This window comes from Lynx canadensis, chromosome C1, assembly GCF_007474595.2.
Source record: "Lynx canadensis isolate LIC74 chromosome C1, mLynCan4.pri.v2, whole genome shotgun sequence".
Taxonomy (NCBI): domain Eukaryota; kingdom Metazoa; phylum Chordata; class Mammalia; order Carnivora; family Felidae; genus Lynx; species Lynx canadensis.
Genome location: NC_044310.1, coordinates 142,549,933 through 142,575,437, shown reverse-complemented (window position 1 = coordinate 142,575,437; position 25,505 = coordinate 142,549,933). Strand labels below are relative to the sequence as shown.

At 40.4% G+C, this 25,505-nt stretch overlaps 1 protein-coding gene across 7 annotated transcripts in view; it reads right to left on the bottom strand.

Moving 5' to 3' along the window:
- FMNL2 (formin like 2) overlaps positions 1 to 25,505 on the bottom strand; it is a 308,414-nt gene that overhangs the window by 95,489 nt on the left and 187,420 nt on the right. For all 7 annotated transcript variants that reach the window (XM_030325636.1, XM_030325634.1, XM_030325639.1 and 4 more), the window contains exons 3-4: positions 9,864 to 9,944; positions 4,469 to 4,545 (exon numbers count right to left, since the gene is read on the bottom strand). In XM_030325636.1, coding sequence (XP_030181496.1) covers positions 4,469 to 4,545; positions 9,864 to 9,944 — 158 coding nt within the window. The remainder of the gene's footprint in view (positions 1 to 4,468; positions 4,546 to 9,863; positions 9,945 to 25,505) is intronic.

Here is a 25,505-nt window from a genome sequence, read left to right as displayed (position 1 = left end):
AGCAAAGTGAAAATTCATCAGTTAAATTTCCAATATGGTAAACATTAAGAGATAAAACCCACACAAACAAAAGCGTATTAAGGTTCAAAATAATTTAAGAGTAAAGGAATCCTGAAATCAAAAAAATTTAAAAACTGCTGGTTCAGATAATGGACTTTATGTTTGGACATATCAAGGTTCAAATCTCAGTGCTTCTCAATTGTGTGGACTGAAGCAAGATAATTAGTAACTGACTCTAACTCTCCTCATCTATAAACAGGGGCTCAGAGGTAAAGGGCAATAATAAAAAGAATTTTATAAGAAATAACACAATGATGGGGTGCCTGGGTGGCTCAGTCGGTTAAGCATCCAACTTCGGCTTAGGTCATGATCTCACAGTTCGTGGGTTCAAGCCCCGCATCAGGCTCTGGGCTGACAACTCAGAGCCTGAAGCCTGCCTCAGATTCTGTGTCTCCTTCTCTCTCTGCCCCTCCCCCGCTTGTGCTCTGCCACTCTCTCTCAAAAATAAACATACACACAAAAAAAAAAAAAAAAGAAAGAAAAGAAATAACACAATGAACATATTTAATAAATGACAAGATCATAATCTTTAGGATTTCTAAGAATCAACACTTAAGAATGAATTAATCATAGCACAGTTTGATATATACATATACCCCAAATCAACTGTACACCTGTTAAAAGCCTTAGTTATTCTTCTCTCTCTTTTCACTGGCCTGGCCCAGCCAGACCCTGTTCACCAAGATTCTGGGAATTGCAGGAGAAAAGACCTTCACTGAGCAGTTTCTGGGCTCCTTCCCCTTTCCACAAATCTTCTCCCTGCCAACTGACACATTCCTCCCACGACCGCATGCCCATTCTTGCAGCTCCAATGAGATAAAGTGAAATGAGCATCTTTCAGAACATCTATGTTCTTGCACTCAGGATGAAAAGTAATTTTCTCTCTTAATGGAGAGTTTTGTTACAATAAAGTACCTGCAAAGAGACAGAACCTATACCTCAGTGCCAGGAATAAAGCCCATAAACCTACCCAGCTCACCACCACCACCACCACCTGAATCTTATCGCCCTGACATCCAAAATACCACCACAGATATCTCTGCCTACTCATACTGCATAGCCAAAGTGTTCTCACAGTACTTGGCTCCTTTCAAGGGTATTTCAAGTCATTTCAAGGGCTTGGATAAGTCATAATCCAATTCTTCTCTATTATTATAGTTCCTAAGAGTAAGTGAATAAGATTACTTCTAGTCCAATTCTTACTTCAATTTGGCTCAAAGAAAATTAATTTTCTTTCTCAGAAGATTGCTTCCATTTATACAGTTTTAGGCTTATATCACAACTCAGAACAAACCCTTTGCTGGACAAAGCTGTACCTTGGAATGTTATCTCAGCAAAGTCTCAGACTTTAGGCTTAAAATACAAGCATGTGCCAAGAATAACCTTTACAAGACAAGTAGATTTTAAATGTAATTCTTCCTTTTAATTTCTGGGAATCACAATTTCCTAGGTGTCAGGGTCATTTTAGACAGAGAAAGTAACAATCTCTGCATGGAATTCCTTAGAGGTAAAATAATATTATTGAATTATTATTAAACATTATTTTCAATAAGCCTAACAATAATAGTTATCATATTTTGAGTAACTATTATGTATTAGAGCCTATATTAGGTCTTTCATAAGTTATCTCATTTAACCTTACAACATTCAGGGGCGCCTGGGTGGCGCAGTCAGTTAAGCGTCCGACTTCAGCCAGGTCACGATCTTGCGGTCTGTGAGTTCGAGCCCCGCGTCGGGCTCTGGGCTGATGGCTCAGAGCCTGGAGCCTGTTTCCGATTCTGTGTCTCCCTCTCTCTCTGCCCCTCCCCCGTTCATGCTCTGTCTCTCTCTGTCCCAAAAATAAATAAACGTTGAAAAAAAAAAATTTTTAACCTTACAACATTCATATTGGTAAATAATATCCTCATTTTATACATAAGAAGTTAACTTAGGTCACAGAGTAAGTACAAAGAGCTTATGCAACTTATCTAAATAACTTATTTAATAACTAATCAAGAGCACAGCAAAAATCTGAACCAAGATCTCTTTTTCTATAAGACAATGGACACCCAATTATTCTTCTATTATGGTACCTCAATAAAGGGCAATAAAATCTATGAATACCTTATATAGCACATTGCATTCCAAGAATTCCTCACTGTAATAATTGGTGATTTTCACATTACTGAGTAATTCTTCAAAAGACTTTCCAATCAAATGAGGTCAAGCCAGTTAGTTTCCATAATGAAGAGTCCAGTTCAAGTTTGGGTTTTCAGGACAGTCAAGATAGGTCAAAGCCCTGGTGCATGGCTTCATTCCATATAAGGAGAAGCCAAAAAATGGTTGTATGCAACCAGAAAATGAGCCGCCATGAATTTTTCTGCTGCTCGAGCCAAAGCTTTCACAAAGTCTCACACAATAGGTGGTAGACAAAGGGAAACTTCAGATGCTAAAGATGAAAGAAATGTAAGAATCTTTCAACATGCCTATAGTATCCTAAACAGCAAACTACTCGGATTGCTTGCAGATTTGCACTGGCTCCAGCCCAACCCAGGCTCTTCTCTTCAGCCAACTTTGTATCAGAAAGGATTGTCTTGCTTTGGTATTTGATGGTCAATTTCACATTATTTCAGCAATGCTCTTTGACAATTTGTAGAAAGCCTGGCTGCAGCTCATTCTACCATTGTCAGTCAAGAGGAAGTGCCAACAGTCCAGGGTTGGACCTCACCAAATGGAATCTAGTTCCTGATCTGTAAATATTGGAAAGTATTTGAGTTTCCTAAGCTTGGATGCCCAACTGTATTAAATCACCACCACTTTCACCCCCAAAAGACAAGCCTCATTGCTTTGATCCCAGGGCCCTGATTACCTTACTTCCTTTCAGGGAAAGAGCTGTCAGATTAGACTATGTAAGAAAAAGAACATGGCATTTTGAACCACAGCACCTGGCTGTACAGCCATAGACTTTATAGGAGTTACTCACCTGCTCTGGTCTTGAATGTTTTTCATCTGTAAATGAAGAACTAGGTAATCCTTAACTTCTCTTCCAGTTCTAATACCATGATTCTATGACCCACTGCTTGACAGTCCATTTTCTTGGACAAAGTGATTATCAACTTTAGAAATCAGTTCATTTTCCAAATACTTCATTCTCAAGGTGACAAATGTGCAGTTATCCTTTAGGAAATGAACATTCTCACCCAAGCTTCATCACCTATAAATCAACCCTGCATTATCTGCAATTTAAAAAAGCTTATTCTGGGGCGCCTGGGTGGCTCAGTCAGTTAAGTATCTGACTTCAGCTCAGGTCATGATCTCGCAGTACGTGAGTTTGAGCCCTGTGCCCGGCTCTGTGCTGACAGCTCAGAGCCTGGTGCCTGCTTTGGATTCTGAGTTTCCCTCTCTCTCCGCCCCTCCCCCTCTCACGCTGTATCTCAAACATAAATAAAAACATAAAAAAAATTTTTTTTAAAAAGCTTATTCTGAAATAACTGTGGAAATGAACCATTTGAATGGCTTATACCAAAGCACAGCCTGAAGTAGAAGTAAACTATTATTGCTGGAGTGTATTTATTTTACATAATAATCTGCATACAAAACTTCATTTCCAATAGACTTGCAAGGAATGTCGCAGGAAAAAATTCTGAAAGATCTAAAGTCTATAATCTTCTCTCTGTTAAATTTAAAGAATCAAAACACAGAGGGGCTAAATAACTGGCTGGGTGTTAAACAGGTATGTCCGAAGAACTAAAGCTGCAAAAGAGCGTATCTGATATCATTCTGCCTTGGAGATGAATCCTCTTATTCTAAGGTACTGTACAATTATGCCATTCTAGGAGTAAGGGAGAATGCAATACAGTTGTACTCGCTAAAGGCAAGTCGCATGCAAAACTCCCAGAAATGCTTAGCGTTGAGATTCTCCCAACTTTATTTTCCGGAGTGGATTTACATTCCTGGTCCTGAAGTCTAGGGATGCAGGACAGAAATACTCAGAACACCTAAGTGCAATGAGGGGCGTCAGGTGACATCATTCCAGTTTTTTGTCCCTTCTGGAGCTGAAGAAAGCACAATGAAGCAGCTTCAACTAACCAGGTGCAAGACTTCCCTGAGAGATCCTCCAGGATCCCAGGATACATTACTTGTTTGCGAGTTCCTGATTTGCCAGGAATTGTTACACACACAAGAGACCAAGCACTATCACTGCATCCAAGCAAAGAATTTTAGGATTGTTATTAATATCCGAATCAAAGACCGTCTGTCCTGCTTCTACTGATAGCAGCTCAAGTACTAACAACAGCTCCGCCCATCTAAACCTCAGTCTCTTAATCTGTAATGATCAACAAGGAAACTGAATTCTTTGGATATGATTCAGTCTTTTGGTAAAGTGTCCAAAAGCCTTCAAGCTAAAATGTTAAATGGGCTCACTTACCCAATATGGTTGGTTCTTAAAGAAATTTCCAGTTCTCTTAGCACTTGTGTGGATTCTTGAACACGTCGCCTGAATTTCTGTAATTCAAGAACACATAATCTCACAAAAAAGATTTCATCAACTGCTATAACTGCCGCTTGTTTAGCACAAAATGAAAACATCTCTGCTCTTAAAGTGGGCTTCTCTTGCATTTCCTTTTGCAAAGCACACAAATTATTCTCATCATGAAAATTAGCTTGTGCAAAAGGACTGAAAAATTACTTACATCATATATACTAGGTGTCTTTGAGTAAGTACATTATTTTTCCCTACCCTACAATATTCACCAAAATACCTAAGTGTTGGGGTTCCCTTACCCACCCACCCCCAGTTTCAATGATTTCCTAAGACTCCCTCCTAGAACTCAGCATACAGTTGTCCTTATGGCTAAGATTTATTGCACACTAAGCAAAGGGAAAGGTGCACGGGGTCAAGTCCAGAAGAAAACAGATACAAGCTTCCAACAGTCTTCTCCCAGAGGAGTCACAAATGATAGTATTTGTGAAATGCCGTCCACCAGAAAAGCTGTCCGCCAGCGTTTTTATTGAGAGCTGGTCACTTAGGCATTCTCTGCCTAGCACATACCACAAGTCCAGACTCCCAGGAAGAAAAAAGAAGGCAGTCAGCATAAGCTGTATTGTTGGCATGAACAGTTTAGGCACAGCGAATCTTTCTTATCAGGGAAAGTTATGAACTCTCCTGAAATGCAAGTTCCCAAGTGCCAACTAAGAGCCACCCTTGCAAGGTGGTCTTTCTAAGGCAGCTATCTCAGGACTGTTAGGTTATTTTCTATAGAGCGTAACATTTCCCAAAAGTCAGCATTCAGAGTTACCTCTACCTATGAGCCCTCATTTGGAAGGTCCCTCCTACTTTTGGAATGTCCTTCCTCATTCCCTGGCCAATAAAAACCCTACCAATCCTTCTAGAACCCCCTCAGGTCTTTCTTTCTTCAATGAATCACCCTCTGCTAGTAAACATATGCTTCTTTATCCTCTGAACTCTAAATAATCCCCGTGTATCACTGAGTTGCAATGCACATCCGTTGTCAGGAACACGATTTCCTACTGAAACATTTATTTAGAGTAACCAAAGTCTTAGGCCACTCTGGAAGTAGGACATTTGATACACCATGCCTTTTAAGAAGAGTTCTATGCTCTCTGTGCTACAAATCCAAACCACCTGCATGGTACACAGTTTTCAAGAAAAGGCTGTGAGAATTCTAGCTCAGGATATTAGGGACCCTTCTCCTCTGTTACCACAACTGTGGTGGAAATAGGCTCATCCAGTTCCAAAGATGAAGGCATCCAAGGACAGGAAGGAATGGAGGAAGGCTGGAAAGGGAGGATGTGCGGTGGACAGATCCAAGCCCTGCCATACCACAGGAAGGACCTGGTATCCCTGTGAAGACTGGAAGCCTGCTCAGCAAGGGTGGACTTCTGTTACCTTCTCCTTTCCCCCACCTGCTTCTCACCAGGGCCCCAAGGAAGCCAACAATCTGACGGTTTCCTCTGACTGCCATTCTTAAAGAACTCCAAAGACCTTCTTGGTTTTTAGAATCTGGGTATATTGAGATAGATGAAATTAAAACATCCCCAAAACAATGAAAAAAGAGCCACTCCCCTCTTTTGTCAAGAAAGGCCTAAGAAATGACAGAAGAGTTATGTATCAGTTGGAGGGACATCCAAACCCGGTGTCTCCTGAAGAGCTTTCCAGCAATGAGGACCGCTGATGAGGCAGAGTCTACAGCCACACAGCTGAGGAACCCATTCCCAGGCCTGCTGGCTGCTCTGGAGAGGCCATTCCCATGTCAGAGTCACAAGTCTCAGACTATCTGCATATGTGGCCTTTTAGAAAGCAACTCAGCGTTCCCTTTGCTTTGTGCACAGCTTTGCTTTGTGCACAGTTCTGACTCGTTCCCCGTGGCCTTTGCTGGTCCTCAAGGAAAGCTCATCATCAGCCACAAGGGCACCCTGTGTAGCACCGAGGACACAATAGGGTATAAAGAGGATCTGCTGAAGGGCTAAGAGGCATACATCAAAACAGAGCAACTCCATCAAAACACCAGGAGATACCAGGAACGACAACAGTAGCAGATAACATTTCTCAGGCATTTACTATGGCAGGCACTACAGTTTTACAACTGCATGGTAACAGAGAAAACCAAACTGACTTTGTCCCTGTATTATATTCTCTCGAGGGCTGTGTAACTGTCAGCGGGACTCGGGACCATGGAGAAACCTTGACATCCACCTCTCTAACACATAGGAAATGACTGTTAGCACTCTGCGCCACGACAATGTATTGAGAATGCTTCAAAACACCACACACAAAAACCATGTGCTTGTGGGGAGCAGCAACAAGGAGCCAGGTACCATCAGTGAGTAGTGTGGAACATTCCCCCTGGCCCTCTCCATTATAGGCAGGCCCAGGGATGAGCGCACAGAGGAGCCCTGGAAATCCACGCAACAGGTCTCCTTTCACAACTGCACACCCTGCAGAGAACCACACCCCTTTCTTCATGGTCTTTTCCCATGCGACCTATGAATGCACCTCCCCAAATCACACACCAGCACCACCTGGTATTCAATGAGGAGGCTATTTTGCAGAGTCCTGGTCACAGAGATATAGAATTTAGGCTCTTCCTCCCCTGCCCTCCACGATTTCCCTTAAAACTATTTAGCAGAAAATCTAAACAGAATATGCTTAAGAAATGTTCTTACAAGACAGCAAATGAAGTATCTTCTATTCAATGTGAACAAAAGATAAATGAGTTAAAGTATTTAAGCTCTCCAGACACAGGTTAGGGAAGACAACTCAGTCTAGACTGTTTGGCTAAAATTGAAAATCCCGATTTGAAATCTTCCCTTTTCCTCACTGTAGTACAGCTGAGAATCTCAAACCTGTTCTAACTGCAAGCCGTGCCTTATTCCAAGCAAAATTTCCTCTTTCCAGGCTTTAAGCATGAGCATTAAGTTGAGTGGAAAAGATCATTTCCTACTGCCAGCTCCTGACAGAAAGTGCAAGGGTGGTTGATTCAATATCCATTTTATCTTCTTCTCAGCAGAATGACTGATCTTGAAAGGCAAGGCACAGACCAAAGCAGGCCACTCAGGTGAACACATGGTCCAGTATCTGGTCAGGAGTGAAGGTCAGCCCACACAGATACCTCATCTTTGTCCTTTATGAAGTTATTTGCAATGGAGCAAAACACTCTCTAAACAGCTTATTTGTTTTACATTCTTCGCTTAGCTCAGGAATAATGGTTCCAGAAGAGAACTGAGCCTTTTCCAGGAGAAAGCCACCTTTTCTCTCCAAGCATCTCCTTCTTACAGAACTTGAGGATGGACTCAGAGAAGCGTTCTCGAGGAGTGTTCTTATCCTCTCCTTTTTCCTAAGAATCTGAGAAATGTTGAGGTAATTGGGAATGGAACTTGCTGTAAATGAGAGGAGCACTCAGTCTACGCATAAACACCAACGTTTCTGCCTCACTTAGCAACATGAGGGTTCCTAATCCTAGGGTCTGGGCCACCGCCTGAAGGTTTATAAATTAGGGAATTTCTTTTTTTTTTTTTTAATTTGTTTTAACATTTAATTTTTGAGAGACAGAGATAGAGTGTAAGTGGGGGAGAGGCAGAGAGGGAGACACAGAATCCAAAGCAGGCTCCAGGCTCCAAACTGTCAGCACAGAGCTCGAGGCGGGGCTCGAACTCACGAACCATGAGGTCATGACCTGAGCCAAAGTCAGACGCTTAACTGACTGAGCCACCCAGGCATCCCGAAGTTGGGGAATTTCTGAAATTATTTCTAAAACAGAATCTTAAGGCGCCTCAGTGGCTAAGTCAGTTGAGTGTCTGACTCATGATTTCGGTTCAAGTCATGATCCCAGGGTCGTGACATCGAGCCCTGTGTTGGGCTCTGCACTAGGCATGGAGCCTGCTTGAGACTCTCTCCCTCCCTCTCTCTCTGCCCCTCCGCCACTAGCATGGGCACACACACTCTCTAAAAAATAAAAATAAATAAAATTAAAAATTAATCAGGAAACACAATCTTGCTGCCCCTATAAAAAGAAACAGCCAAAAAATTCTCCTGGTTTTTTTTGGGTTGTGTTGGGGAAGAGGGGTGGTGCCTTCATCTAACCCTCTGTAATCTGATGAAATTGAAGGCTGCTACTATATCCTTGGAAAAGGAGACAAGAAAGAGGGGACAGACTCATTCAGGGGGACTGACAGAGGCTCTTTTAAGAAAAGAACCATGCGTGAGCCATATTTGTGGGGTGGGGATATTATGATACTTTGACAGGTACATTCTTAGAAGAGGAGTCTGCACCACAGTCAAGTCACATATGGCATCTAGCTGACAGTAAAGGTCTACAGTCCATCACCCCTAGATTGTATTTCTTCTGCTTGTCTCATATTAACCACAGGACAAAAGGTCAGGAAACTTCCAAAAGGAAGTAAAAGCTGTTCTCATTTGCTCGATTTTCTTGGATGGGGGTGGTGGAGATGTTTAGAGTGGAAGCAGAAGATAAAAAGATTTGAAAAGAATTACAAGAGCCCTAGAAACAGTGGGCAACTAGGAAAAGTGTGCCTTTCTTCTCTCATGAGTCACACACTGAAACAGAGGGAATTCAGCTCAAGTTATTGCTGCTGCAGCCTTGAAAGCAGGAGTTGTGGAAGGTCAACCAAAAAACCAGTGCTATCTGGTGAAGAGTGCCTGTACCCATCTTGAGCGAGGACAGCTCTGCCCTGAGACATCCCAGGACCGATCCCAGCCCGCGGGGCTGTGCCAGGCTACATGCTTTACCACAAGGCATCAGTTTAAACCAATTGTGTGGCTGCACAAAGCACAGCTTGTTTGTAAAAGGAGAGAGTCAGCTGAGAACGGAATCAGCTATTCTCTCTCTACCTTCTTGGGGCCAGGGGCAGGGTTAGGCCCGGGGGAAGCTGCTAATAGCATCAACACAGGATATGAGCACACAGCTGGGATGACAAAGCCACAGTGATTTTTCAAGGCCTCTGGAAATGCACCAAAGCATGAAAGACAAGTATTCCCTTTGCTAAGCCTGCTTTCTGAGGGGCCCTAACACCTCTGGACTCGACTCGCAGCCCTGTGTGATTGGAAATGGCAGTGACTCAATAACCATCCGAAGTACATGACTCCCACCTCAGGAAAGCACTTTTTAACACCTCCTTACATGAGAAGGATGGCTTTCTTCTTTGTTTCCTCATGGTGGCTGTCTTGCTGGAGGCTCAAGCAGAGGCTATAATGCAGAGGAAGGAAAGTCCCCTCCAGTGCAGGAGGTGCCCGCTCACCAATGAGGAAGGGACAGCAAAGAGTGCAAACAAATCCATCTTACCTTCCTGGTTACAGCTGGATCCAGATAGCCTTTGAGCTTTTGAATGTATGTATGGGGAGGATTCTTCACCTGGAATCGTTCCTGCAGGAAGCACAAAAGTAAAAAGCATGAGCGCTACGAAGGTGTGACCACCCACCCCACTCAGATTAATACTGCTGATCCACGGCTGACATGCGTTCACAGTTACTAGTGCGACCCTGCAGATGATCTTGATGTACTGATGGTTTTGAATCTTGAGAGTAAATGTTATTATCCTCCCTTTGCAAAGAAGAAAACCGAAGCTTAGAGAAACTCAGTCGACACAACTAGTCAGTGTTAGCAGTGGATTTGAGCCCACGTCTGCCCTATTGTGGAGTCAGTCCACTATGTCTTCAGTGCTCCGCTGCTCTCATTCTAGAATGATGCTTCACGCAACGTGTATTCACGTCCTCTTTGGGCAGGTCTTCCGTCTACTGCATATTTTTTGGACTATCTTCAATGTTGGCAAATAGTTCTTTTGAACGTTATTTTTCAAAAATACCAAAAACTTGACTCAAACTGGATGAAACTAATTTGTTTCAAAAATGAGGAATGGGTCAATTGCTAAGAGACTCAATGAGTGTATCTCTGTATGAGTACATAGGCATGTATATAATCATTAATGGGTTCCCGAAGCAGTTCCAAATTAGAAAACCTGGAAATATTTGTAGCAAAAGCACGGTCACTAAGATAAGCATATAATATATATAATATATATTCCAAGGGAGGATTTGAATGCAGATCTGGGATGGGTCCTGAGAATCTGCATTACTAACAAACGGTATACAGATGCTATGGATGGAAGCACACTTTGAGAAACTCATGCCCATGTGTTATCAGGTACTACAGACCGTAAATGTCCAAAGCAGAATAAGCAGCAGTAAAAGACTGGGTAAAACCCAAATGCCCACAAACTATAAAATGGATGAATGCTTGTATTATGTTCATATAATCGTACATTATATTCCAATGAAAATGAACAAACTGTACCATATTCTCCTATATGGATGGATCTTATAAACCTGATGTTGAGCCAAAAAGAATGTGACTTCACTTCTATGGATTTACACAACAGGCAAAATTAAATTTTAATAGGGACATATACATAGGTGATTTTATTGATACATACCTATACATCTAGGGGATGGAGGAAGAGATGATTAGCATAAAAATGACAGGGGATCAAAGTGGGGGAAGGGAAATTCCAAGTGACCGAAGAGGCCACAAGGTTCTCTCTCTTGACCCAAGTAGTAGTCATACAGGTGCTGACATTATCCTACTTAGGATATTCTTGTGTTGTTGAATATTGTGTTGTTCTTAGATTTCACAACTTTCTCTGGACGTATGCTACCCTTCCCACACAAAAAAGTTTAAATGAATCAGCACTAAAAGGAAAAACTAAGATTTATCATGAAATCAAAACAATTCTTATCAGGGCCTCCTCCAACGACAACCTGAAAAGATGCTTTTCTAGTAATTCTTTTTAACCTGATTATTGCTTATGCCACAATGGAGTTTTAGTATTTCACAACACTGACAACTGGCCAGCATGTTCAAGCATGTGTATTTCCAACACAGGGAACCACAACATCCTTCCTGGTCCACTCAAGTCTTCTTGCTTATAGATATAGAAAAGCTTTTCTAAAGATCATCTCATTATTATCAAAAAGATCATCTCATTAGTGAAAACATACATTTTATTGTTATTTTAAATGCTTTAAAATAGATGGAAGGGACTTGTAGTGAGACAACTGTCCATATTTCCCATTTAAAAATGATCGGGGGGGCGGGGGGCGCCTGGGTGGCGCAGTCGGTTAGGCGTCCGACTTCAGCCAGGTCGCGATCTCGCGGTCCGTGGGTTCGAGCCCCGCGTCAGGCTCTGGGCTGATGGCTCGGAGCCTGGAGCCTGTTTCCGATTCTGTGTCTCCCTCTCTCTCTGCCCCTCCCCCGTTCATGCTCTGTCTCTCTCTGTCCCAAAAATAAATAAACGTTGAAAAAAAAAAAAATGATCAGGGGCACACCTTAGTGGCTCAGTCAATTAAGCATCCAACTCTTGATTTTGGCTCAGGTCATCATCTCATGGTTCATGAGATCAAGCCCCACTTCAGGCTCCTGGGATTCTCTTTCTCAACATAAATAAACATTTAAGAAGATGATCAGGAGACGTTTTAGAGTAGATGAACTGATTCTCAACATAGCTGTTAACAAAAAAGATCAGCATAATGTTTGTAATTATTGCCCCCCCCCCATTTTCCAATCTGCGAGCAACTTCTAAATAACAATTCACAGGTATTTGACATCTCTAGTGTCAATAGTCTATGTATAAAGTCCTTTTTCTTTTTCTGTTTTTTTTGTTTGTTTGTTTTTAAATCACCATCACTTCGCTAAGGGGCCAGATAGGATCCAACTGCCACAGGGCTTTAACAATAGCCCAGCTGAAGACTAAAATAATCACAAAAAAACTCCAAAAAATGAACTGATAAACCATCTAGAAGCCAGTTACTATATCCAACCTTATGTATAACAATAGATAATACCAGAGATATATCAGGATATCAGAAAAACTTACTCTTTTTAATAATACAATCCAATTATCCAAATTTAAAATTCCTATGGCCAGTAACAACTCAAACTGTGTTCCGTTGTGCTATAGCAAATACCTCCTACCTCTAAATATAAGGTCCCGAATACAGGAAACTCAACATTAAGTTTACTCTGACCAATGTGGTATTTACCTGAGGACCGACATTTAAATCTATGGACAGTTGCTGAGAGATGTCTAATGATTGTTCTTGTACATAATATCTTCACAACAGAAGAGCTGTATTTTTTCCTTTAAAACAACAAGATCTGGTTGACTAGCACATGTAACATATTGTCATCCACTCAATTAGTGAATCCCATTTTTGACAATCAATAAATGCACCTTTCTCCATTTTCTGCTCAAGACTGTCATGATCCAGAGGGGCTTTATCAAATATGCATTTATTGATCCTGTAAGTATTTCCTTTTAATTATTCCCCTGAAATTACAGAAGTCTGTAATTAATACATACTTTTTCCAATGCGCTTACAAAAATTTGCTGTTGTTACACAGTTTTCATTTGTTTGAATAATTTACTAATCTATTTCCAAAACAAAACAAGAAAACCACAACAGAACATAAAGAAGCCTGACGCTTCACAACATAGGAGGTCTACATTGTATCTACTACTCAGAAAATTCAAGCCTCCATCCAGGGATTTAAATAAAACTGGTATGGAGAAAGAATACAAAGAAAGCCCCAGTCATTTTCCTAAAACCTGGAGTTGTCTAATCTCAAAAGGGGCTACTATTTGATTTACACATCCAGCATCTGGCTCACCAAACCTCTTCCCCCTGCCCCCGCCTGCCCCGTGTCTTCAATATGGCTGTTTGCACAATAAAAACATTTGGGTAACTACTCTGGAGAATATCAGCACCTCGCCAAAACACATTTACTTTGAAGGACATTGGAAGGATTACTGGCATTGTATTTATTTAAATTAACAGTTTTTTACTCTATATATTAGAATTTGGGGTTTTGCACTGAAAGCCAAAAACGCCTTGGCTGGCAATTTTCCATCATCCTCACCTCCAGGTCTGCTTATCCCATGAGTGATTTTCAATAACTAGTTACGTCCTTGCCCAACATCACACTGACACGAGTAGCTTAATAACTTGAGTCCCATTATACAGAAATATTATTCTTGGGGATAAAAGTATTCTTTAATCATGGTGATTTGTCAATATGAACTGATGTCATTTGGAAGAGCTTTTAAAATACTAATTTCGGGGGTGCCTGGGTGGCTCAATCAGTTGAGCATCTCACTCTTGACTTCAGTCCAAGTCATGATCTGAGGGTCATAGGATCAAGCCCCACAGTGGGCTCTGCACGGAGCATGGAGCCTGCTTAAGAGTCTCTTCTCTCTTTCTCCCAGTGCCCCTCTCCCCTACTCATGCTCTCTAAAACAAAAAATATATATAATAAAAAAATAAAATCCAAATTTCCTTCAAAATGTGCAATTATATAACATGACCACCATCTTGACCTCCTGCCATTTATCTCTTTGTGTGATCAAACTTTCTGCATGAAACGTTTCTAGATGGGAAATAACAATTGCTCTGGGGCTTTTTAATCATTCCCCAGAAGCATTCAAAGCAAAAAGTGCACAGTTACCTCTTAACATTCAGGACACCAGGCCACAAAATGCACTGGGAGGGAACAAACCTTAGGACCAGAGAATCTTTTTCCCCCAAGGAAAGGCAGACTGCCATGTGCAGTGCCTCATTTGGATGTGTCTGGAGTCTTGCAAGCTTGACACCCTACGTTCTACTCCAAATGGACTTTGAGAGCTTGTTTGGAGGCTGTAGCAAGGGAATGCAGCTACTTATACACTTCTGACTGAAGAAAGGCACTCCTCTATCAAGGATGGTGCTCTTCTTAGACCAAGAGCACAACTTAGGGAGGGACACACAAGGAGTGGTGAAGGATTAATGGGATGACAGATGTCACAGCCAGGTCACCTTCACATCCAAGAATCACAGAATCCTCATTAAGCTGCTATGTCAATTGCAAGTATTTTAATAAATTAGAGACCTAGGAGTTAAATTTCTCCAGTAATGATCTCAAAATTTCTTCTCCCTGCTATAAACGACTTTATTAATGCAAACCCAAGAAGACAATTACCTTTCCATCTGGGGCAGTGCTTTTTGTTTCTAAAAGATTGTTGACTTATCTTTCAGTAACACTTTACAGTTTATCATATTCTTTAAACCTCTTATCGCACTCAAGCCTCCCTATGTGGTAAGTAGATATTAACTCCATTTCATAGATGGGGGAAGTGAAGTTCAGAGATAAATTATCTGCCTTAAATCAGACACACACACACACACACACACACACACACACACACACACACACACATCAGATCAAAGATTCAAACTCAAGCTTTCTGACTCTCTGATCCTTGCTCTACTATATCACAGTAAATGTGCTCATCTAGCTTTTGATAGAATAAAAGCTTTTAAAAGAGTAGAAACATGTTCTATTTGAGTTCCAGTACAAAGAAGAATACTTGGCACATAGACTTAATAATGTTCAAAAAATTAAACTTCTTCTAAAAATCCTATACAAGTCACGTCTCTCATAAATTAGGGGTAAGTTTTTAAAGTTTAAAAGCATGTAAACAGATTGTCAACACTCTGTACAGGGCACATACCCAGTGGGTTCTGTGCTAGATATAAATTAGCTCAAACTAATGTCACAGCTAAAGGACATTTGTGGATAAACCTCTATGGTATCTCTCCTGGTATATCTCCTAATGACTTCCGTAATTACACATTTCTCACTAATTCAATCTACTAATGCTTATGCTAGCTAGCCTCCTGCCTCCCCTCACTGGCCACCAGGAAGGTTACCTTGCCTATGCAGAGGCCTGCTCTGCAGAAAAGGAAAGGGCAAAGCATTTATTGGATTCCACTTAATAACTAAGGTTCAAGACTAAGGCAACCCAAATCAGAAAACCAGGCCATTCTTAAAGGAACTCAGTGAAGGGGCTGGGCAGGGATATACATACTGGGTTAATTAAGGAAGTCACAGTCAACGGAACTCATCAGCTAGGCTACAACATGGCCTTTTCTCATTAGACACAGATAGGCAGCCTTAGGTTCTAACCAGCTGAACTGTTTCTTTGGAATCTTCCTCCATGCCCTCCTTTCTCCATCTAAACCTAATAAAGTTTGTCATTGAAAGCCTTTCTACCTAAGAGTCTGGAATTGGGCACTCCGCTCATCTAACAAAACATTTCTGGTCCTTTGCATCCTCTCTATCCATGTGTATAATTACATGAGAAATTACTTAATTGAGGTTAATTTGGTGTCAGCTGGACTTACAACAAGCATGTCAGAAGCATTTCCACTCCACAAATTGGATAAGCAGCTCCAAAATCAAACAGAATTTCATTCAAGTTTATCTTACACCTTAATATTCTGAAGTTAAAGGAAAGACATTATAGCAAGACATCTGAAACTCGAGGCAATCTCTGGGAAATGAATGGCTCATGGGGGGACACACTTACTGCCGAGTTTGTCCCCACGTCTGGGACCGTCACAGGGTCATTGGCTCTATTTCGGTAGTCTATTAGCAGAGCTACATAAACTGCTTAAACACCCTTAGGGATGAATCAGAGGTCATCATCATTATGCCATTATTAATGTTTTATTATTCTGCTCCTACAGTAATTTTTAGATAGTGAAAATTTAAAGGACTTTGCTTTTATGCACATAAGCTCACTACGCTTGAATGATTTTTCTTCCTAGAAGCTGAAAATAGTTGGGCTCCCTTTCCCAAGGCTGAGTCAGCAAACTGTGGTCTCTAAATGAGCCATAATTACAATCACTATCATTGCCATTAGTGTGTACTAATTTGCAGCATTTAGCTTGGTGCTAAGTGCTCTTCAGAGCTCTGTTGACAGGAATAATCCAAGTCCTCAAGGGGTTTACCCTCTAAAAGGGATAATGCTAACGTGAGTACACAGGGAGAAAAAAAGACCATAATAAAATACCATATTCATATTGTATACAGGGGCATCTGGATAGCTTGGGCAGTTAAGTGTCCGACTTCGGCTCAGGTTATGATCTCATGGTTTGTGAGTTCAAGTCCTATGCCGGGCTCTGTGCCGACAGCTCAGAGCCTGGAGTCTGCTTCGAATTTTGTGTCTCCCTCTCTCTCTGCCTATTCCCCTGCTCACACTATCTCTCTCGGTCTCTCAAGAATAAACAAACATTTAAAAAATATTTTTTTAATATTGTTTATAGACAGAAATGAGTTACAAAGTACAGCAGAGGCCAAGAAATAGCACACGTATGTATGTGTGTGTGATGGCGTGGATGTGGGGGGTTGCAGAGGGGTGCCAAGATCTGAATCAAGGCTCCTAAGCAGGAAGGACTAAGGTAACTCATAACACCTCAGCTCTCACAGGGCCAACCATTTATATGACTAAAAACAACGTCTACACAAAGAGATCTAGCGTCCCCCAAGAAATCAAGAGTACCAGAGTCCCCAAGGAAATGCTTATTCCATTTTCCCCCAAAAAGACAGAAACAAATTCTGGAACTTCAGACAGGCTATCAGACTCTCGCACCTACAGAAAGTACGGGTATGAAGAAAGAGGAGAATTTAGAGAAAATAAGGAAAAACTATTAAGACTCTAGCTACTCACAATTATAGACGATTAAGAAGGCAAGTTGAGACTCTAATTTTGTGTAACCACTACCAGAGGCAATGAGTGTCAGCTGCACTCCTACTTAGAAGGGTCCCTGTGGTTATCACTGGAAGAAAACTTTTTGCTAAGGAAGCCCCTGCCTCTGAACACCTTAAATCTTGCTATCACAAGCAGGTCTCTCTTTCCTGACACTAACATGAAAAATACCAAGTTTAAAAAATTTTTGATCCTTTTATTATTTCATTCATCCAAAACACATTATGCAAGACACTGTGTAATAAGCACAAAATGAGGGGCACCTGGGTGGCTTAGTTGGTTAAGCGTCCCTCCTCAGCTCAGGTCATGATCTCATGGTTCACGAGTTCGAGCCCCACGTCGGGCTCTGTGCTGACAGCTCAGATTCTGTGTCTCCTTCTCTCTCTGCCCCTCCCCTGCTCATCCTCTGTCTCTGTCTCTCTTGGTTTCTCTCAAAAATAAACATTTAAAAAAAATTTTTTAAAGCACAAAATGAAACAAATTCCATTCCAAAGCATTAAATCTGATCTGTGAGACACAACAGACATTGCTGTAATACAATCCTGAATACGGTAAGAGCCATATGTGATCCTCTGGAAGTTCAAAGAAAGGTATGGCTTCTTCCAACGGAGAAGATCAAAGGAACTTCGCTGGAAAAAGTGGTTTTTGAATTGAGTTTTAAAGGGCAGGCAGCATATAGATACCCTGGGTCAGTGTGAAAGGCAGGAGACAGAGGAGTTTTCCAGATGGGGGTAACAAGGAAACAAAAGTAGAGAAGCATGGGAAATGTGCTGGTAACATCACGGGTTTAGCTGGGTTCCAGTAATACAGTTTATGAAAGATAATGGCACAAGAACCTAAATGTAACTTGGAACAGAAAATGGTGGATGTCAAATAATCATCTCATACGAGACAACAAGAGACATGTGAGAGACATATGAGAGACAACAGGAAGTTAATAAGGGGTTTTAAATAGTGTAGCAACATACAGTTAATACTGTACAACTCTTCTTTCTCCATCTGCCAACTTTAAAAGCTGGCCATTTCTGCACTAAACTAAACTTGAAAAATAAGCATGTCAGATTCATTCCACAGCCATAGTTTCTTGGAGAGCCCTGAAGCATTCTTCAGCTCTGAATATGAAATCATTTTCCTGGTCGGAGAGGAGAGGACAACTTTCCAAGTGTTCCATTACAACCCTCAGACTGAAAATAACTTTTAATGAGACTTTTCCAAATAATTTCCTTTATTTAGACTAGCAAAAGTTTCTTCTAGTTCAACAGGTCTTTCCTAAACAAAACATCCTACAATTCATTCCTTAATAGATAATATTAATTGAACTTATTTAATCCTTTTCATAGTTCATCATTTTTTCCCCACTTTAAAAATTGTTTTAATTAAATTTGATAGTCAGGTCATACTTCTAATAAAGTTTATTATCTCATGTTGTCCTAAGCAAAGATTGAACCCTGACTGCGCTGGACATGTAGCGGTGTTAAGTAGTTGTAAGTTGAGGATGTAAGAACTGGACAGAGTGATGGAAGGTTAGATTTATACTGGAAAACCTTAGAAATAATCTTCACATCTTCATTCTCTCCCCTCATGGGCCAAAGCTTTCCCTTCTTTTAGACTGGCATTTCTTAAAATATTTACTACCAAAAACTAGCATTTAAAACAATCGAGGATGCTTGTTAAATTGCAAACATTCTCCTGACACAATCCACCAGATACTCAAAAATCCAGTCTTAAATTCCCCAAGTGGCTCCTCTGTACAGTAAAGCTTATTAATTGCTTTAGATTGTAGTTCCTCCTTTGGATACTTGAATCCCTCTCTTTACTCGGTCTACAAACAGAATGTGCATATTCCTGTTAGGCAAAGACTCTGGAATGTTTTCAGTTATGTTTAAAGATACAGACTTACATTATAAGACTATAGTTACAACCTATGATTTCACGAAACTTACAAAATCCCTGGAGAGTACTCTTCCTCTAAAAACTGCAGGGGAGTATAAACAAGCCTCATTGTTTCTTCATCTGAAAAATGAGAAGAATAAAACCTTTCTCTTCCACATACTACATATTCCAGAAACCTTATTTAAGGATGCCTTCTCAAACAGGATTCACATACTGAAGCGCTTTTAAAAGTGTCCAGGGCTGGGGCGCCTGGGTGGCGCAGTCGGTTAAGCGTCCGACTTCAGCCAGGTCACGATCTCGTGGTCCGTGAGTTCGGGCCCCGCGTCGGGCTCTGGGCTGATGGCTCAGAGCCTGGAGCCTGTTTCCGATTCTGTGTCTCCCTCTCTCTCTGGCCCTCCCCCGTTCATGCTCTCTCTCTGTCCCAAAAATAAATAAACGTTGAAAAAAAAAAATTTAAAAAACAAAACAACAACAACAAAAAAAAAAAGTGTCCAGGGCTAACCATTTATCATACAAATAAAACATGGGGAGGAAAAGAAAAGTAACAAAGTTTTGGTCCTGAAGAGGGGGGGAGGGGGGAAGCAACAGTAGCCTTTAATTTCTTGCAGAAACGATTAGATAGTTAAAGATTTAGATAAAAGTACTAATGTTTCTCAATCACTCAAGAATTTGAAAGAATGGCAAATTATTTTTAATTTTTTTAAGTTTGCTAAGTTTTTATTTAATTTCCACTTAGTTAACATACAGTGTAACGCTAGTTTGGAGAGAATTCAGTGATAGAACTTGCATAGAACACCCAATGCTCATCACAACTGCCCTCCTTAATCCTTGTCACCTATTCCTCCCATCTCCCACCCACCTCTCCTCCAGTTAGTTCTCTATAGTTAAGAGTCTGTTTCTTGGTTTGCCTACCTTCTTTCCCCACCTTTGCTCATCTGTTTTGTTTCTTGAATTCCACGAGTGAAACCACATGGTATTTGTCTTTCTCTGACTTCTTTTGCTCAGCATAACACTCTCTAGCTCTATCCAGGTTATTGTAAATGGCAGGATTTCATTCTTTTTTATGGCTGAATAATATTCCATTTTGTGTGTGTGTGTGTGTGTGTGTGTGTGTGTGTGTGTGTACGTACACACCTCACTTCTTTATCCAAGAATGGCAAACTCTTATGTTAAGGATTTCTGCCTACAGTTTATACTAACTGGATTCTCTGAAGTTTCATTTGCCCCAATTTAAAGTGTACAACGACATTGTTATACAGTTACATGGTTCTGAGAATCTCAAGAGGTGTGTGCTGCACTGAGTGAATTGTAATATTTGTAAAGGGTATCATTTATAAAAGGGAACCCTCAGAGTAGATGGCGTGGAAAGACCAGGAGAAGGAAGCTGCCTTCCGCTGAAGTCAACAAGCGTCTGACACATGCAAGGAAAGCATCCTTATGAACAGAACATTAAGGACAGAAAATTGGAAGCCAAGTCATTAGGTCTTAATCATGCCCTTACCACCTGCCTCCATTTACTTTAGGACTAGACTTAAGAACCAAGCTCAGAATAGTAAACTTCAACATTTACCCAAGGCTGCTGTTTACAGTACAGAAGCCGTGAAGATAGTTTTCAAGTACAGGACATTATTTTGAAAATGCAATGACGTACCATAAACCACCTTTCTCTGCATGGGTATCAATGAAGCAGTAAGAGGTTGTTCAAAAATAGTATTTCTCTAAGAAAAAGACTGTTGTAAATTATTTTCTTTAATTTATCACTTACAAGAGCACTAAAAATCATGATATACTTAGGGATAAATATAGCAAAATACATGCAAGACCTGACTTCAAACCATTTCTGTGAGATACTGAAGACTTAAATAAATAGCAATGCCATGTTCATCATTCAGAAGAATCAATACTGTTATGATGTCAGTTCTCTTGAAATTCATCTACAGAGTCAATGCAACCTCAGTCAAAATCCTGGAGGGTTTTTCTTAGAAATGTACAAGCTAATAGTCAACTTTATATAAAAATGCAAAGGAATTAGAATAGCCAAAATAATTCTACAGAAGAGCCAAGTTGGAGAATTCACACTACCTGATTTTAAAGACAGTAATCAAAACTGCCATATTGACAAAGGATAGAAACAAAGATCCGTGGAACAGAACAGAGAGCACAGAAACAGGAACCACAAACTTATGGTCAATTGGTCTTACAAAGATACCACAGTAGTTGATGAAAAAAGAACAGTCTTTTCCACAAATGGTACTTAAACAGCTGGATATACATATGGGGGGACACAAAAAGTGAATCTCCAGCCTTACCTCATCCTATGTACCAAAATTAACTCAAAATCGATCACAAACCCAAACATAAAAACAAAACCTTAAAATTTCTAGAAGAAAACATAGAAGAGATCACCTTTGTGACCTGAGTTTGGGCAAAATTCCTTAGACAAGCCACAAAATACTTGAACCGCTTAAATAAAAGATAACTAAATTCGGCTTCATCAGAAAACCTTTTAGTCCCTGAAAAACACTTTAGGACTATGAAAAGTGGCAAGACATAAACTAGGAGAATATACTTCAAAGATATATGTCCGATAAAGATTTGTATCCAGAACATATATTTTTTTAAACCTACAGTTCAATAATAAAACAATCCAATATTTAAAAATATGCAAAAGATCTGAACAGATCCTTCAGCAAAGGCACACAAATAACAAACAAGCATGTAAAAAAATGCTCAACATCATCAGGGAAATGCAAATTAAAACCAAAGTGAGGTATCACTAAAACCAAAGTGACGTGTTACAATATATATATATATATATATATATATATATATATATATATATACACACATATATACACCCATAAAAATGAGTGGAATTAATAAGACTGACAACATCCAAGGGTTGGTAAAGGATTTGGAACAACTGGAACTCTATTACAGCGTTGGATGGAATGTAAAATGGTATAGCCACTTTGGAAAACACAACTGGTGAACTTTACTATATGTAAATTATACCTCAGTAAAGATGATCTCTCAGTAAAGATGATCAAAAAACAGTATTTCAAAGTAATTGCTTTAGATTCATTTATTTACTTCATTACCAAGCACAGCTTTCCTTTTAAAAAGTTTTCCTTGGTATTTTGTTTTTTTACTTGCTCCAACTAGAAAGAAAACCACAAGCAAACATGCCATCAACTTCATCAGTTAACACTTTTGCAAGAAATAAAGCACTCTGAGGGGGTCCTATAAACCTCTTAGTTTTTCAAAACATTTACATCATAAATCACTCAAAGAATTTAAAATTCTAGAATTTGTGTCACAGTTTTTTTCACCTAGGTCTCAATTACCTCCACACCTCCAACTATTACTGTATCTTCACTGTCATTTCATGAGATTTAATCCACCATCTCCATCCAACCCTCCCCACCCTCCCCACACCCCCCACATATCCCAGTTTCCTAGATACAGGATTTACCTTCTAAGATAAAAAACAAAAAAACAAAACAAAACAAAACAAAACAAACAATGTGTGCTAACAACCTGAAAACTGAATCTTAAAAGTCAAGTTTCCCTTAGATATTTTATGGTTTGTCCTTAGATCTTCCATAACTTCAAATTTAACACTACAAACCCAGCCTCATGTCTCTATAATCAGCCTCAGGTCTTTCTTGGCATCCTCAGATCACAAGATTAAAGCCAACAATAGTTTCAACCTGTGATCACATGGTCAAAATTAATCTTTTTTTTTTTTTTTTTTTAGTCATTAGGGTCAAGTTCTCAGACAATGCTTGAACAGCCTGGGCTGAGTGGAAGCTAAAAGCAGTTCCTCTGAAACCGGTCACTGTTGAGGACATTTGCTGAATGTGATAGATACAGAACATAGTCCTCAATCTATTACAAGTGTTCAGTCCACTGGGTTTTAGATGGGACTTGGAAAGTTATACCTGAAAATATAAGCCAAGTAGTTGTGTCAAGGCTCTTGTGAAGATAACTAGTGGTGGCCTTAAGGGTAACCAGCATCTCCCTAATGATGGTATTTCTAGAACCTGAAGATGCTACTGCAAGGCATCGTCTGGTCTACCAAGTGGACGTAGAATATACGCAGTCTCCACCCCCTTAATACAGCTCTCCATTCCTTACAAAACCTGAGCCATATTTCTTTAACATTTATTTATTTTTGAGAGACAGAGACAGAGCACAAGCAGGGGAGGGGCAGAGACAGAGGGAGACACAGAATCTGAAGCAGGCTCCAGACTCGGTCAGCACAGAGCCCGATGCAGGGCTCAAACCCATGAACTGTGAGATCATGACCTGAGCCAAAGTCGGACGCCCAACCGACTGAGCCACCCAGGTACCCCAAACTGAGCCTTATTTCTAATTCACTTTCTTCCTATCTCCCTGCACCCAAGTCTAATTAGAAATCAAAACCAATTTATATTTCTGTATTTCAGTGAAATCATCATTATGCTGTTTTACTACTCTAACAGAGATAAACAACCACAGACACCTCAATTCCCCCATGACTTCAAAAAATAACTTCTTTTAAAACACGTAAGGGGCACCTGGGTGTCTCAGTTGGTTAAGCACCCAACTCTTGATTTTGGCTTGGGTCATGATCTCAGTTCATGAGTTCTAGCCCCACATCAGGCTCTGTGCTGATGGTGTGGAGCCTGCTTGGGATTCTCCATCTCCCTCTCTCTCTCTGACCCTCCCCCACTATCAAAAATAAACAAATATTGAAAAATAAATAAAACACTTAGTTAAAAGTTCATCAAGATCTGCATGAATGACACACAGGAGTAGGAGAGAGCATATGGGCTGAAAGTTCTGTTACATATCTAGTCATTCCAGAATTTACTTTTAAGATGATACCTTACCTTTTTCAATCCCCTCCCACCACCTTTTTTTTTTTTTTTAAAGATTTAGCACTTAATTTTCTGAAGCACTATGGTCATAGCATCTACCACATCCCTCTTCTCAGTACATACTCAATGAATCTTTTAATTAACAAATGGATTGATAAAAAGAGCCACAATCACACTGTGATCTAGGTCATCCACTGGCACTTAAAAAAAAAAAAAAAAAAAAAAAAAAAACTTTTCCAAACCATTATGGTACTTTTTAGCATACAGAAATTTTGGGTTTTTTTTTTCTTTTTTTTTTTTTTTAGGGTCAGCTCAACTACTTGCTAGGTCACACTTTTCTTTTCTTGTGAAAGTTGAACACACACATATTTCCATAGCAGACATTATGAGTTACCGTTCAGGTGTTAGAACAATGCAGTGTTTACGTTACCTAGTAGAAATTCTTGGCTAATGCACCTTAATTAATAAGTCACTTAAATTATTTTCTAAAAGATGGTGTCAAAGGTCAACCTCAGCCTACCCATATGCGTTATTTAATTGCCTGTATGACTCTTCAGTTCCTAGAATGGCATTTCCAAGTTTACAAAAGATGTTGACACAACAAAGTTCACTTCAAACAACATAAGGAGTTGTCTAAGACAACTCGGGCACCTCAGTCATTTTAAGGGGTGTTGGGAGGAGGATTCACAATTCCTTTTTATTACCAGGCAAGAAGGCAGGTAATATGATGTTCATTCTGGCAGAAGATAACCTAAAAGCTTGAAATCAGACGGAACACCCTGGGTTTCTTATTTTGGCTGTTGATGTTGAACAGCACTTCTAACCAAGCATTTATAACAAGCTGCCAAAAAGGATTAGTTTCAAAAGGAGTAACTCACCCCTTCTACCTTCTATTTTCTGCCCCCCTTCTTAATCCCATGAAATAGGCCAGCATCTTTCTTCCCCACTACAAAAAGCCTAGGATAAAGAGAACCTCTGGTAGCAGAAAAGATGTAAACTCCCTTCTAGGTTCAGGTTCAATTTTCCACAACTCTGGAGACGCTACATGTGAGGCCGCTCAACAGAGAACTGGCATCTGCTCCCCTGACTGCTTCACCAGTGGTTTAGAATCAGACACCCGGAGTCGATCTCAATGGAGGAGAAACTTTGCTTTCAGGAAGTAAACCGAAAGAAACTTGCTTTCTGCTTCTTCTTTTTTTAATTTGGGGGGGGGGGAGGGAGAGGAAGAGGGAGGGAGAGAGGGAGAGAAGGAGAGAGGGAAAGAGAGAAACTTAGTTAAGCAAGCTCCATGCTCAGTGCAGAGCCTGCCACAGGGCTGGAGCCTGACAGGAGCTCGATCCCACGACCCTGGAATCACTACCTGAGCCAAAATCAAGAGTCGGGCACTCAACTGACCAAGTCGCTCAGGCGTCCTAAAACTTGCATTCTTTTTAACAGTGGCTAACTCAGTACCTTTCTTCAGATTTGGAGACTTCACAATAAGGAACACAGTCCCTTTAAAATCTCAAGCAGAAGACCGCCCGAAGATAAAATTTGTTGGTTCGTTCATTTGTTTGTTTTAAATCTGACAAAAAGACATGTCCCATA